Source organism: Podarcis raffonei, chromosome 3 (assembly GCF_027172205.1).
Source record: "Podarcis raffonei isolate rPodRaf1 chromosome 3, rPodRaf1.pri, whole genome shotgun sequence".
Taxonomy (NCBI): domain Eukaryota; kingdom Metazoa; phylum Chordata; class Lepidosauria; order Squamata; family Lacertidae; genus Podarcis; species Podarcis raffonei.
Window position 1 is genome coordinate 91,802,684 of NC_070604.1, and position 16,203 is coordinate 91,818,886.

General features: G+C 39.9%; 1 protein-coding gene across 2 annotated transcripts in view; it reads left to right on the forward strand.

The window, feature by feature from the left end:
• The window catches only part of LCLAT1 (lysocardiolipin acyltransferase 1), an 82,255-nt gene that overhangs the window by 38,838 nt on the left and 27,214 nt on the right, over positions 1 to 16,203 (forward strand). Inside the window, exons 4-5 of one of the 2 annotated variants that reach the window (XM_053383002.1) lie at positions 2,641 to 2,787; positions 6,709 to 6,825. In XM_053383002.1, coding sequence (XP_053238977.1) covers positions 2,641 to 2,787; positions 6,709 to 6,825 — 264 coding nt within the window. The remainder of the gene's footprint in view (positions 1 to 2,640; positions 2,788 to 6,708; positions 6,826 to 16,203) is intronic. The other variant, XM_053383003.1, reaches the window with a different exon arrangement.

The window sequence follows — 16,203 nt, forward strand, 5'->3', positions numbered from 1 at the left end:
AAGCTTTAGAAACGGCCAAATTTCTGCTTCCTCTCAAAAATCATCTATGGGAAACAAGCCTGAATATATTTTTTTTCCTATCCTAGAGGGGAAAAAATATTTCTTTCTTTAGCTCCGCAAAGAGTGTTGTCTTTTGAAGCAAGTGACTTAGGCTGAAAGCAACATAGAACTCATTGGCTTACTTCTGAGTCAATATATGTAGGATTCTTCTGTTAGAATTTGAGGGTTTCCTCAGTCATGATAGTGAATTTATTAATGGGATGATTACTGCAACACCAGGAAAAGAACTTTACATGGACTAAATCCTAGAGAACACAGAATCCAGTTCTCTTCCTTCCCTGAAGACATAGGTCTTTTGACTCCTGTGGTGCTCAAGGCGATGAACAGTATTCCAAAATCCACTGTGTGTGTGCGTGTGTGCGTGTGTGTACACACACACACACACACACAGAGAGAGAGAGAGAGAGAGAGAGAGAGAGAGAGAGAGAGAGTGCGCAGATACCACCCCCAATATAACTGAAAAACACGTTTTCATTTCCCCCCCCCCAATTACCTACTGGTGGGAGCTACATAATGAACTATAGTCTGATGGCCTGGAGTAAAGGAGTTTCTTCCAAATTGCTACAAGGAGAGATGGCTGTACAGCATGCCCTACAACAAATGATAGTATGTGCAACGTGGTCTCTTTGACACATTATGTGGTATCTTGTAGTTGTTTCCAGCTTGAGAACCCTTTCGTGTGGGAGTAGCCAACATGGTGCTCTCCACATGCAGTAGACTACACTTCCTATCTGACCCAGCCAATATGACCAGTGGTCTGGGATGATGGGAGTTGTAGTCGTACAATATCTGGAGGACCTCTCATTTGCTTTCAAATGAAGGACTTTTTTTGTAGTGGCTTCTCCTGCAACTAGTTGGTTGGTGAAACTGTAACACTCAACATTTCCCCTTCAATACAACTATTAATAGTGCAGCAACTCTGCCCCATATTGAATCTGGTAATTGTTCGCCAGGTCATTGAGTTCACATGTGAAATGCATTAATTTATGCAGCACAGGTCAGATTCTGCAAAAAGAAAGGAAAGATCAAGTGGTGTACATTTCGAGGACTTATCACTTTACAATGATAGGCAGTTGAATTTGCAAATTGAAATGAGAAGGCAAGATGCTTGAGTTTCAGTAATGATGTTGAGCTAAAAAGCTGTAAAAATGTACTTCTACTAAAAAAAACCCTTAAGTATAAGAAAATTTTGCCTGTGTATTCTTAATAGGTCCCAAGTATGTTATGTTCTAGCTCATGTTTTTAATGTTAGTCATGACTCAGTCTCTTAGTGTTATTTTGCACCCCTGATTTAATATCATTAAGAATAACACAACACCTACTTCCCCCACACCTTTCACTAACGCATTTGACATCTTTTAGTGCTAGCTCATACACTGTTTTCTATAATAACTGTATTACATGCAAAGTGGTCTTCCCTAAGAAATTGGTTATGTTTTCACACAAAATTATTTGTTTGTTTGATTGTTTATTTTAATATCCTTTTTATTATTTTTATTTTAACAAAGTAATAATAATAAATAAAAACAAATAAAAATGTGCGCCCAAGACCATTCCATTGTAACTATCCAACCTCCCAAATTTGAACACCTCTTGCAATGATTTGACCTCTTTCCATTTTAACAATGCAAATTCTACAAATACCTTCCATATTTCATCAAAATCATTTCTCCTGCATATTCCCTGTCTTACCTTAAGAGCACACGGTAATTTATCATTAATAGCTATATCTCACACCTCTTTATACCATTCCTCCATTTTATATTCACCTCACCCCTTCCACTTCCAAGATATAACACCTCGTGCAGCTGTCAGTAAATTTGTGAGCAAGTCCTTCATAGCCTGTGAACCTTCCACCCCATCTTAAATTGATAACAGTGCTACCTCTGGACTTTTGGTCAGCTTTAACCCAGTGATTTCTGTTATCTCCTTAAACACCCTTTGCCTGTTTTAATTTGTTAAGATTTTCTTGTTCTAAATCTTCTAAATTTCTTGTTATATTTATTCCCAAGTACTTGATTACATTTCTTAATTTTATATCTATTTTTCCCCTTCGAAAGTTTTTGTTTTACATCTTCATCGTAGTTAAATATCATCATCTCTGATTTGGACCAATTAAACACAATGTTTTTTCTCCATTTTTTTGTCAAATGTGCCTCTATTGCCTGCATATTTTCCAGGGGATTTTAGATTGCTAGCAAGGTGTCATCTGCAAATAAGCTTATTTTCTCTTTTCCATTATTGCTTATTCCTTTTATATTTCCATCTTTTATAATTACATTGACCAGAGTTTAAATGACCAATACAAATAAAATTGGGGAAAGAAATCCTTGTCTTGTACCTCGGGCTAGTGTTATTTGTTCTGTTATACCATCGTTCACTAGGGCATATGCCTTGTTCCTCAAGTGTAATTGATTTATTAAACCCTTAAATAATTCTCCAAATCCTAAGCTTTCTATAATCCTTTTCAACACAGTGTTACAAAATTTATGTTTGATAATTTGAGAACTTAAGTTATGGACAGGCACAAGCAAGAAATTTCCAGCACAGTATTTAAAAGACTCTTCACAATTGTTCTAGGCTGGGCCATGCAGGTTGCTGCCTTCATTTTTATTCATAGAAGATGGGAAGAAGACAAAAATCATTTTGAAAATATGCTGGATTACTTCTGTGACATTAACGAACCACTGCAGCTTCTCATCTTTCCCGAAGGAACAGATCTGACAGGTACTTTAATTCAATTCTCTCCCCACCAATCTTCTCAGGGTAGAAAAAAATGTGTCACAATTATGCCATTTAAAAGTTTACAATTTAAAATTGCAAGTTTGACCTGTCACGCATTCAGTGGTGTGTTATCTTGAAAAGTTATGCTTTATGAGACTTTTACATGTGATACTAGTACCCAGAGGGCAGGAACGTGAGAGCAAATACTGCACACATTCTGAAGTGGGTTCAGAACGGCCACAACCTTTTTTGGTGTGGTTTAGGGCACAGATCAACTGTGGATCATCCTTACTGCTATTTGATAGTATAGCCACCCAGCCCACATAGATGGGAGTAGCAGAAATTTGAGAGATTTCTAAGGTGTGAACTAGTACGGTTGGCCATTCAACGACCTGGATGTTGGGTGGGTATGGCAGCCCCCAACCTCGACTGGGTTATGAAGTGACATCCAAAGGTTCCTTAAGTGGATTAACTGTTTTTAATAATCTTATGTGTTAGTTGCCTTGAAACAACAATCTCCCAGTGGGGAGCAAGGAATCCCACCCGTGCTTATCCCTGCTATACATCCAGCCCAGTGCTTCCAGTGTGTCTATAATGAGACATTGGCCTGGTTTGCATGTCACAGTAAGGCCAAGCTATGGTTTAACATGGGACATGGGTGGTGCTGTGGGTTAAACCACAGAACCTAGGGCTTGCCGATCAGAAGGTCGGTGGTTCGAATCCCTGCAACCGGGTGAGCTCCCGTTGCTCAGTCCCTGCTCCTGCCAACCTAGCAGTTCGAAAGCACGTCAAAGTGTAAGTAGATAAATAGGTAAGGTAAACGGGAAGGTAAACAGCATTTCTGTGCACTGCTCTGGTTCGCTAGAACTCCTAGATCTACCAGCCAGAGCTAGCTGTAAATAATAATAATAATAATAATAATAATAATAATAATAATAATAATAATATAGTATAGTATGAAATTAAAGAATGTGATGTTTACGAGCACATTCTGAACTTAGAAATTTGCTTTCAGCAGCAGAACAGTTAGCTTTCTTCAATTTTAGCAGCCTTATTTAGGAAAAGTTACTTTTTTACTATTGTTAAACAACAGGGAATCAGAAATTCTTGTCAACCTACCACAGAGATGTCCCAGTATACTCACGTTCATCCAGAGATATCCCAGTATACTCATGTTCATACCTTTGAGGATTTAGTATTGTAGTACTGTCAGTGAACATGGCAAAGAAATATGAGCAAAATTAACAACATGCTGCCCCAAAGAACTTACAGTAAGTTTGACAGTAGGGAAGGGAGCACAAGCTGGAGGGATGGGAGAGGATAATAAAAGAATGGCAGCAGGAAAGAAGGGGCAGAGGTGCTTGAGAGAGCAGAGCGTGTTCCAAGGAACTGAGGGCAAAATTAGAAGAGCAAAAGTCTTGGGGATATACCTGGTGCATTTTAAAAATCGGGTCACAGAGTTTGCGTTGGTGTGAATGAAAATGAGTAGCATCAAGATTGGCATGGTCTGCACAACTAGAAAGAAATTATTTGTCAGCAGAGTTCTGGATTGACAAGGGAAAGGGAGGAATTTAACAGTAGTTCAAGATGAGAAATTGGATAAAGAAGACACTTTTGCCAGAAGAAATGGCATTGCTTGGTGATAAATTAAATAAAAGCAACAAGAGGAAAGATAATAGAAGAGAGTAAGACCTGAAAAGAAGGATGAGAAGTGCAATCATCTACATACTGAGTTTGGGGTTGCAATATAGGAATAATTTTTTCGCTGCAAGTATTTCTCTCTATGCCTCCTATTCTAGCACTGAAATAGTTGTTTATCTACCAAGTGGGGGGTCCTGATGTCCCAGAATTAATCAAGCTGTGAAATAGTTCCAGAAGTTGGTCAGGTTGCTAGGTACTTAAAGACATTTTTTCTGTTATGTGTCTGAGAGTCACAAAGTTCGATTATTCTTAGATTGTGTTGCCGGGCAAAGTAGCACTGTGTGACAGCAGGTAACAAGTGGCTTTTTTTCTTCTGTGCGCTCCATCATAAATAGAATAAATAATAAACCAAATGCAAATGTTTGCTCTTGCATATAGCAGCTAGGTTTACACGGGAAGTAAACTGAAATGTGTTCCTGTAAGGAAGACAGCACAAACAGAATACTTTCTAATGACAAAGAATATCATATTCTGTTCAGGTTGTTTTGATTATGAAGTTTCACACTATCCCCTTGCCCCTGGAATGTCAAGATTTTCCATCACCACTATATATTTCTGTGAAGTTTAAACTCAGTACATTTGAATGCAAAAGCATTTCAGTACTCTCCTCCCAGATTTTAATTATTTTGTACATTTTGTTTTTCTTTTATACCATTATCTCAGCAGAACCAAGTATTTTATGGGCTAATAAAAAATATTCATTATTTATTTTATTACTATTTCATAAAATGTATACAACGCTTCATTGTTAAAAAAAACCTCAACGCCGTTTACAAAGAGAATAAAACAATAAAATTATCAGTAAAAAAAGCATAAAAGAACTCTGTAAATCATTCAAAACATAAAATCAACAATAAACTAAAAAGGTTCAAATATATATCTGCATATTGCATGTCTGAGCAAGCCTGGGTAAGAAAAGTGTTTTTAACAGGGGCTGAAAAACGTACAGAGATGGAGCTTGCCTGAAGTAAATTGGCAGGGAGTTCCCGATTATAGGCACTGCCAACACCAAAATATTTATTTCTTACAAATGCAAAACAGGTATTATGTGGTGACTGTAACAGCGCCAGTTCTGCGAATCAAAGTGGTCAAATAGGCATATATGGGATATGGTGATCTTCCAGGTAAAATGGCGCCAGGTTGTTAATGGCTGTAACTTGTAGTAACTTATTGAACGTGGCCCGGTAGCAAATTGGCAACCTGTGCAGATCTCTGGGCTCAGGTGTCATTTACTGACAAGGCCTCACTCCTGCCAGCAGCCATGCTGCAGCATTCTGCACTAACTGCAGCTTCTGGATTGAGTGCAAAGGAAGCTCTGCATCATATGACCTCTGTACACTCTGGGAAAAGTAAGGTAGTGTGATGTGTCCAAAAGTGTATCAAATTTGGTTAGGGGTGTAGGAGATTTCTCTCCACCCCCCAAAAATGGTTAGACCTAGGAAGAACCTGGTGGAGCTTCATGTGGCAAGAAAGTGAAGACTTCCTGTGTGTACCACAGATCAAAGGTACAGTGTGTGGTACCTGCTCTTTCTCCTAATGCTGTTGCCTTTGCTAAATGCTAAATGCCCCTAATATTGCCCATCTGCTAGCAGCTTCAACTGGCATACTGTCAAATCTTAGTGCCTGAGAAGGATTTTTCCCCCCTGATCTTGTTGATTCTAATGCCTTAGCCCCACCTGATTGGTGACCAGTTGCAGCCTGATTGACTATTGATGAAGCCTTCTGGAGCAACCAGTGTCTCTTGGGAAATGGAAGCTGCTGACTAAGGTCACACATTTTTGTGTGTTTTTTGTCTGACTCTTTATCCACACCTTCCTGTTTTTCTACCTGTTTGCCCCTCCTTCCATGGGAGAGCTGGAATAATGTCAAATTGACAGAATGTTTGCCTCTAGTTCCTAAGGCATCATTCTGCAAAAGCCTTCGGATTTGCTCTGAGTTATGTTGTTTGAGGCTGAGTCCGACATCTCATGGAAGAGCTTGGGGCTAGCTTTGACCCAAAGCTTTGCACCAGCCAACTTTCCCTGACTCTCTGTATAATAAGAACTGAACATGGGGGGGAAAGATGTTTATGTAAGAAAGCAAAACAAGAATTATTTCCTGGTGTTATTAATCTCTTATAATCTCCTTGATCCCTTGCTCCACTGATGTGCTCTATGATGCTAAAATGTTCTAAAGCTTAGTCACAACACTGATTTTAATCAATGTTTTTCATGCTCTTTATAGACAACACCAAAGCCCGCAGTAATGAATTTGCTGAAAAGAATGGACTTCAGAAATACGAATATGTCTTGCATCCAAGAACTACAGGCTTCACTTTTATAGTGGAACGACTAAGAGATGGTAATGGATCTTTGGATATGCTTTTCTTTTCTTGTCATCTCAAAATAAATAAAATCTGGTGAGGAATGTAGCTGAGAACCAATTGCTTTGAGAAGGTTTCTCCAAAAAAAGAGATTTTTAAAAATGGATTCTACATTCTAAAGAAGAAGAAAATTTGTTACATATTCTGAGTAGTGGCAACATTTCTAGTGTCTTTAAAAATGAAATAATTTGATGAATGAAGGCATAGATATTATAGCAAATTAAATTGCTTCCATTCTATACAGTGAATTTTGTATGCTGGTATTGGGAAGCACTTAGATGAGGTTGGCCTTGGGGCAAACTATATATTGTATGAAAATGTTTGTAATGAGGTTCCAACTTCAAAAATTACTATTAATGAAAAACAACCTTAGAGCACTGTGATTTTGAAGGGTGAAGGGGGAGCTTAATGCTCTCCCTAGGGGCAGTTTTTCTACTCAAAATAGCACTGAAGCAGCTGCTTTTCCATGTGGGGTTTCAGAGTTATATTTGCAAATACATGAGTTTGTCAGCAGTCATCTAACTTGTTTTGTATCAACTGTTAAAGCTCAGTGGATCAATGTATTGTCTGCTTTAAGAGTATGCCAGACTCAGGGTTAGCATGACATTATGTTTCCATTGTCAGGGGAAAATGTGGGATATTAATAAATATTAATAAATAATCATACTAATCATAACTACTACTACTACTACTACAATTAGGGTGTTTTGTTGCACTGAACACTGCAAGAGTTTCAGTTAGTCATAGGTGCCCACTCTTGTGGTTTTTCAGAAAAAGGGGAGAAATTTTGACAGGCAGGCACTGAAAATCTGATCTTTGTATGTTCTCTGACCAAAGGGAGGAGTGTATCGGTGTTGCTGTGTCCCTTTCATTATATCTGGTGTGAAATTCAGTCCTAGCATCTTCATGATGAAATGATGCATTTGTCATTCATGGCGCTACTTTTTTTGAAGTGATTCCAGCCTAAATAACACATGGAAAGGTTAATTTTTCTGGCAATAAATCTGTGAGCAAAACCTGACAGGGATAATAAATAGGATGCTATTATAATACTGGAGGGAGCAAGTGAGCACAAAATAGGATTTGATCTAAAATGCAGACACGGCCTGAGAATGGGGCCTAGTCAGACAACTACTTGGCAGACCATGTATTCAGGTCATTTTGTTCAGCCAGTGGGTCTTTTTGCTTTTTTTATTTTAAGTCCCGGAAGATTATTTTTGTTGAGAGGTTAAATGTATGCATAATGAAGGAATATTCTGACTGCTTGGCTATGACCACAGATTTCTCTCTACTGCACTATAACAAATAAACTTCAGCAGCTTTTGTAGTGTTGTTGTCAAAAGACATCTGTGCTTATGGTGGACCTCTTGAATTGCCTTTTCAGTAGAGGTACTAATTGCGTACAGACAACAACAGCAAAAACTAGTGCATTTTGAAATTAAAACCCATTAGCAGCTTTGTTATTTGCAACAAAAATGAAAAAATAACATTGATACTACAATAACAAATTCCTCCACTTCCTTGTGTGTGGTTTGTTTTGTTTTGTTTTTCTTTGTTTTTTGCAGCAAATTCATTTGCTGCCCTTGAAGGTATCTGCTATCACTCACACCTGTCTGAAAGCTGACAGGATTAAGAACATGGGGAAAGTTAATTTCCAGGTTGTTATGGTGAAGTCTTCAATATCATGCCTACATCTTCGCAGACTGTTTTTCCCTTGTGCATGGATGACAACCTTAAATGCCTCATACTTTTCTGTGAATAAATTTTTGGCTTATGGCAGTTTTCCATTCCTCAGGCTGAAATGCATTCCCTTCAGGCATAAGTACATTATTTAGCTCCAAAAATAGGTCAGTGGCGAAGGGGGGAAATGTCATGAGAAGTTTAATTGCTTTTTTAACTTTGCAAAAATTAATTTCATTTGTCAAGAACCTTGATTAATCTGTATTGCAGGCTGTCGTATGAATGAATTACCTGTTATATTATAAATGCCACTGTTATATGAACCGTAAAAATACTAAGGAAGAATCTGAAGTAATAACCTTCAGAAGAGTGTTGCTCTCTCCTTTTTGTATTAAGCATTGGCAACGGTAAAATGACTGAACCTTACTAGGTCTTTATTTGCTGTGGTTTACATCAGTCTCAAAACCACACTCCTATATATTTTCCCTTAGCATAGCTGTCTCTATTTATAAATGCATGACCTCCATAATCAATCACAGCGAAACTTTTGCTGCTGAAGTTTTGATTTCTTGCAGGTATTAGTGGAATTCACAATAAGTATATTCTCGAGGGGGACTGTTCTTGAAGCCACAGCTGCTCCTCCACGTCTGCTTCCAGACATCTTTCCTGTTTGGGTTCCAACACTTTTCTTTTCTTTTTACTAGCAATCTCATAGTTCAGAGCTTGTGGACCCTTTACAGTTCTGCAGCTTTTGTCCTGGGTTAAATTAGTTTTCACCTGAGGCAGTTGCCATCTGTGTGCAGAATGCTAGAGCTACATCTAGTAGATTCTCACTTGCCCCGTGTGAATTGCTTTTCTCCACTGCTTACAGCAAGAAGTAGAGGAATTGCTTTCCAGAGCTTTTATTTATATATATGTATGTACTCAACTCTTAGCCATTCTCAAATATACTCCGATTTGGTTCGCTACGATCATATGAGAAAAATGGCACCTTTCCATAATTTGGTGATACGACATCTCCTGTGATGGTTCTGGGCAACTACAGTGGTTTATTTAGGTGACTGAATTACCTAAGAATGCTGAAGCACACCTGAGATGGTTGTTTGTTCTCAGAGAGCAAACTTTTGTAATTCTGTATGTAAACTGAGCCTTTTTTCCTATCTTGAGTGGTAAACTTAAATATCTTATTAATAGAACTCTGGAAGTGGCTGCTGGATCAGACCATAAGGATTCTGTTTTCACAGTGGCCAAGCAGATGACTAAAACAAGAGTACAATGGTGCTTTCCCACCTCTGATCTCCAGCAGCCACTATTCAGAGGCACTATCTATTTATAGATAATAGCATTCCTATTGGTTTCCTTCTTCTTAATCTAAGAACAGGTTTCTCAAAGCAGCTAACAAAACCAGTTAAGCACAACAAACATTTAAAATACAAAACTCTTTTTAAAAAAGCATCTGAAATAACAAAAAACCCTAAGTACAATAGGCCTCTTATTCTGTCCAAAAGGTGGTGGATAGAACTGGCTATGTACATCTCCTTGAGCAGGGAGTTTGAGGTGCAGATTTTTACTAAAAAAGAGGCCTAGGATTTACTTAGCTGCAACCATGACGCTTGAAAGGAGGGGATGATAATCTGGGCCTCCTCTTGACAATCTCAACACACACTTGAGAGCATATAGTACCCAAGCCTCAGAGCTTTAAAAGTTTAGCATCATCACTTTCAACTGAGCACAGAAACAATTTGGTCTGTAACACAACTACCCAAGAATAAGTTCTTTGCAAGTCCTTTGGCTTGCCTGCTTCGAAAATCTATGCAGCCTCGCTCAGTTGGCATTCCAAGTGTAGAAAGGGGAAAGATGTTTCCTGGCCAGGAGGGCACTGTCTGAAAAAGAAAGTGTAGCATTGGGTCCAGTTAGCACCTCTGAATTGCAAACCTGTTCCTTTAAAATTGAGTGTAAAGTGGTACCTCTGGTTATGTACTTAATTCGTTCCAGAGGTCCGTTCTTAACCTGAAACTGTTCTTAACCTGAAGCACCACTTTAGCTAATGGGGCCTCCTGCTGCCGCCGCACGATTTCCATTATCATCCTGAAGCAAAATTCTTAACCAGAGGTACTATTTCTGGGTTAGCGGAGTCTGTAACCTGAAGCGTCTGTAACCTGAAGCGTATGTAACCTGAGGTACCACTGTATACCCAGTCCTTTGTCACCTGGCCTACTCCACAACTCTGTTATCTCAGGGTTGAGTTTGTTTATTAGTCCAGTCATCAATTGGTTAGGGGTTCCACTGCTTCACTCTAGTTTGGGGATAGTTAAGTAAGTAAGTAAATTTTTATTTATACCCTGCCCTCCCGGCCAAGACAGGGAGGCTCAGGGCGGCTAACATCAAATACATTAAAACACAATCAAACAATTGATTAAAATACAGCTTAAAAAATAGAATCAGGATAAAATTAAATGACTGCCCATTAATTACAACCATAGGGGTCGGGAACCTCAAGTATTCATCAGGGCCAGCTATCCATGTTGGTCCCACATGAGCTGATAAAAGGGCCAAAGAGGTAACTTACAGGGTCCCATGGGGGGGTCAAAACTGGACCTGGACCGAATGCCAGGCAGAACAGCTCTGTCTTACAGGCCCTGCGGAAGGATGTCAAGTCCTGCAGGGCCCTGGTCTCCTGCAATAGAGCGTTCCACCAGGCTGGGGCCAAAGCCGAAAAGGCCTTGGCCCTGGTTGAGGCCAGTTTAACCTCCTTGAGGCCTGGGACCTCCAAGATACTATTATTTGCGGACCGTAAGGTCCTCCGCGGGGCATACCAGGAGAGGCGGTCCCGTAAGTAGGAGGGTCCTAGGCCATGTAGGACTTTACAGGTTAAAACCAGCACCTGGTCATAGTTACTGGTTTGGGGATAGTTAAATGACAGAACCAGGCAGAGGGCCTTCTCGGTAGTGGCACCTACCCTATGGAACACCCTCCCAACAGATGTCAAGGCAATAAGCAACTATCTTACTTTTAAAAGACATCTGAAGACAGCCCTGTTTAGGGAAGTTTTTTTAATGTTTAATGCTATATTGTGTTTTTAATATTTGATTAGAAGCTGCCCAGAGTGGCTGGGGAAACCCAGCCAGATGGGTGGGGTATAAATAATAAATTATTATTATTATTATTATTATTATTATTATTATTATTATTCTACAGAGTGTTGTTGATGAAAGTAGTTTAAAACGGGCTAAATTTAACTTTTGATTCCTCGGTAATGGCCCAAGACTTTTTTTAGTAAAATTTATTCTAAAGGTTTTTTTAGGTTGTTCTGTAGTAAAGCTGTTGGGGTGTCATATTAATAAAGTGGAAGATAAATCCAAAATTATGCATGAGCTACAACAGCTAACTAAAGGGCTTAGAGCTAAGGAGACATTGGCAGAGATCTTAAGTAACTTTGCCAATACACCTTACGTGGTACTGCTTTGCCTCATATGAACAACTGGACATGCCTTATTGCAGGGAGAAAAAGGACATGAAGTATGAAGTATGCTTTGTGACATGGCTAGAAGTCATTTTATCCTGTCCTGCTCTCTTCTTCTACTGTTCCACAGCACAAGGAACAGATTTGTGTAAGGAGGAACCATAAAGCAATGAAGGTCCTAGATTTCGATTTGTATAGAATCATAGAGTTGGAAGAGACCACAAGGGCCATCGAGTCCAACCCCCTGCCAAGCAGGAAACACCATCAGAGCACTCCTGACATATGGTTGCCTCTGCTTAAAGACCTCCAAAGAAGGAGACTCCACCACACTCCTTGGCAGCAAATTCCACTGTCAAACAGCTCTTACTGTCAGGAAGTTCTTCCTAATGTTTAGGTGGAATCTTCTTTCTTGTAGTTTGGATCCATTGCTCCGTGTCCGCTTCTCTGGAGCAGCAGAAAACAACCTTTCTCCCTCCTCTATGTGACATCCTTTTATATATTTGAACATGGCTATCATATCACCCCTTAACCTCCTCTTCTCCAGGCTAAACATGCCCAGCTCCCTTAGCCGTTCCTCATAAGGCATCGTTTCCAGGCCTTTGACCATTTTGGTTGCCCTCCTCTGGACACGTTCCAGTTTGTCAGTGTCCTTCTTGAACTGTGGTGCCCAGAACTGGACACAGTACTCCAGGTGAGGTCTGACCAGAGCAGAATACAGTGGCACTATTACTTCCCTTGATCTAGATGCTATACTCCTATTGATGCAGCCCAGAATTGCATTGGCTTTTTTAGCTGCCGCGTCACACTGTTGGCTCATGTCAAGTTTGTGGTCAACCAAGACTCCTAGATCCTTTTCACATGTACTGCTCTCAAGCCAGGTGTCACCCATCTTGTATTTGTGCCTCTCATTTTTTTTGGCCAAGTGCAATACTTTACATTTCTCCCTGTTTAGGGACGGATTGTTGAAATACTGTTACTTTTACAGCTGATCCAAATAGGCTCAGTGTATGCCGAACCAGAGCTCTTAATAGCATTCTGCTTTCCATATAATCATGGAACGAATTGGCTCTGCAGACTGTGCTATTACCAGTGCGCTGGAATTGGTGGTTTGGCACACCACTGCAGTGAAGTAATGCCTTATATTCCATTATGTTATTTAAAGAAACTGAATTACTTGGTATTTACTTAGTATTATATGCCCTGATAAAGGCATTTTAGCCATCACAGGTCAATCTGAATGTCACATATGTAGTGTGTGACAGTAAAATAAACCATTCCGCATTTTCTGTAGAATGAATGTAATTTAAAGAATTTTGCCCAGGTACTCAGAAATGAGTACGGACTTGTTCTCATAACTCAGTGGTCCTAGTAACTTGCAGAAGAATTTTATTTTCTGTAGTTGCAGGACAGGGTTTATATATAGCAGGAAAGAATGTACTTGTTTTGCCAACGGTTTGAGAACATCTGTTAAAAGCTTCCATATGAAAAAAACAGAGAAAAGGGGTTGCATTTTTGTGTGTATGTGCTTTGCTACAGTATGGAATTTTTGCACTATTCAGAAAATCATAGCAATGGGGGAAAGAGGATGCAGCTACAGACAAAGTCAAGGTAGCATTCATAGTTACACACACAAACATATGAAGTGGCCTTTTACAGTGCTGTTAACACAGACTCACAGCAGCTTCCAGGGTTTCAGACAAGGCTGTCTGCCAGCCCTACCTAGAGATGCCTGTAGTTCGATGTGAGGCCTTCTGCTTGCGAATGCTCTGCCACTGAGCAGCCCTTAAACAAACCATCCACTAGTCTTCAAATGTTATGAAGAAGTTAGGGGTCATCTCCCTTATCATTAGTGGCAGGATGAGAGGGTTTTTTGGGTTAATGTACGGGGGGGGGGGAGTTTTATACAACTTTCTGTCTGGGTGCAATAGGCTTTGCAATCTTCTCTTAAGATAGTAGTGAGATAACGGAAAGATGGTTGGCTGATGTGTTACATTCTCTTGGAGGTGGCTGCAGCTGTATAAGTTCACTATGCCCAGATTACTGTGGAAATTCAGTGTGTGAAATTTTGAATTTCTTCCCTGCCTGCCTGTGAGCTCTGTAGTCAGTCTTGAAAGATTTCCTTGCATGGGTTGTTAGCAGAGTGATTTACACATACTGCAGATCCAAAGGAACTATTCACAGATGATACCTTGTGCCTGCAATCTGAACCTGTGAATTAGGAGCTGTGAACTCTGCTTTCTGAAGATGACTAAAGTTGAATTGTCTCTTCCTGAGTGTAGAGTAGCTTGATGAAAAATGGTACATGTCCCAGATTTAAAGCCATTGTTGTTTTATTCAGAGGAATAGTGGTGTGGCCTTTATTTCAATAAAACAACACTGGCCCCTAGAGGACAATCATGTTAATTTGATATGGTTTTGCTGATATAGATGCTCAGTATGTGGCCCTCTATAGAGAGTTTGCCCCTTGTTAATTGGCATAATTCTGAAATGTCAAATTTAAATCTTTTCTTCCCTACATGAGCATTCTCTATGTTTTCTGCACATATACTGAATCTCTTGTGTTTATTTTTTGATTTTTTGTTATTTATACTGAAACTGATTATAATGAGCACTGCAACCCCAGAGTTTTCTGCAACTGGACCTAATGGTCAGGGGTACCTTTACCTTTACCTTTTTACCTCAGCTTTCAGTAGTTGCCTTGTGTCTGCACCGTATGAGGGCTCATTTTCTTCAGCTCTGTTTTTTACTCCCAGAGTGTACATATTTTGGCCTGTTGTTCTGAGGTGACTCACATTTTTTGGTCTTGATAGTCAATTGCTGGTTTTTACTGAAAAGCTCTTGAAAGCATGGGCATATTTATTTTGGCTGTTGGATGTTGTCATGGGTACTGAAGTTGAAATGTCAAAACACACAGGGCAGAGATGCTTGGGAAAAAGTTATAGTAGAGTCAGGACTCCTCTTTAAACAATATATTTACTGAAAAACACAAACAGAAATTCATTACTTTGCCCCATACAAACTGTCATATTATTAGAAGCATCATTCTTTTTCCAGACTTATTTTTACCGCTCTTGCTAAGATACGTGCAGGCAGGCACATAGGCCCAGACCTAGCCAGTTGCCTTGCTGAATGAACTGAGCTCGTGCAGGAGAATCAGTATTATTGATTTGGGCATTGTCAATCACTTTTTCCTACTAGCATGAAAAGCTGATGAACTGTTAGAGCCCCTAGACCTTGACACTGCAGGTAGGACCACCATATACTGTATTGTGTGCCCTCCCTATAGAAAAGCTTGCAGTAGTGTACTTGGTTTGCCAGTGTAATAGGCTAAGGTGATGGTCAGGCTGATGGGACCATCCCCCAGTTGAGCAGGTAAGCATAAAATAACAGCCCTGCTGGATCAGGCCCATGGCCCATCTAGTCCAGCATCCTGTTCTCACAGTGGCCAACCAGATGCCTGTGGGAGGCCAGAAAACAGGATTTGAACACAAGTGCACATGGAAAATCTTGCTCCATCCGTGAGCATCAAGCAAGTACTCTGACAGACAGACTGACGGTGTCAGGCTCTGAATCTTTACCATCCCATTTCTCTCTATCTTTCAGAAAAGGGGATGCCCGTATCTGACTAGTAAAGCGCATTTTTTGGCAAGCATAAGGTCCCAGGTTCAGTCATATGCACCTTTAGTTAAAGAATCTCAAGCAGCAGGGCTACCAAAAACCTCAGCCATATACTGAATGGTAATGGCCTTGGAAGGTTATTACCATTCAGTATATCCAGCTAGATGGACCCAAGTCTCACTTGGTATAAGGCAACTTCTTTAAAATGAATCTGTGTAGCACAGAATACTCTATACCAGGGGTTGTCAACCTGGTCCCTACCGCCCACTAGTGGGCTTTTCAGGATTCTAAGTGGGCGATAGAGGGTTCTGTGGCACAAGCTGAATCCTCCTTCCATTGAGCACTGCTGGGCAGTAAGGGAATTTTACCATCAAGAAAGATGCATTAGTGGGCAGTAGGTATAAAAAGGTTGACTACCACTTCTCTACACCATCAGCACCACAGAAAGCCAACTTTAAGTGGTTTAATTGACTGTATTAAAAATAACACACTGTATTAATATTGTAGCAGAATTTGTTGTTGTTGTTTAGTCGTTTAGTCGTGTCCTGGACCAGAGCACGCCAGGCACTTCTGTCTTCCACTGTCTCCCGCAGTT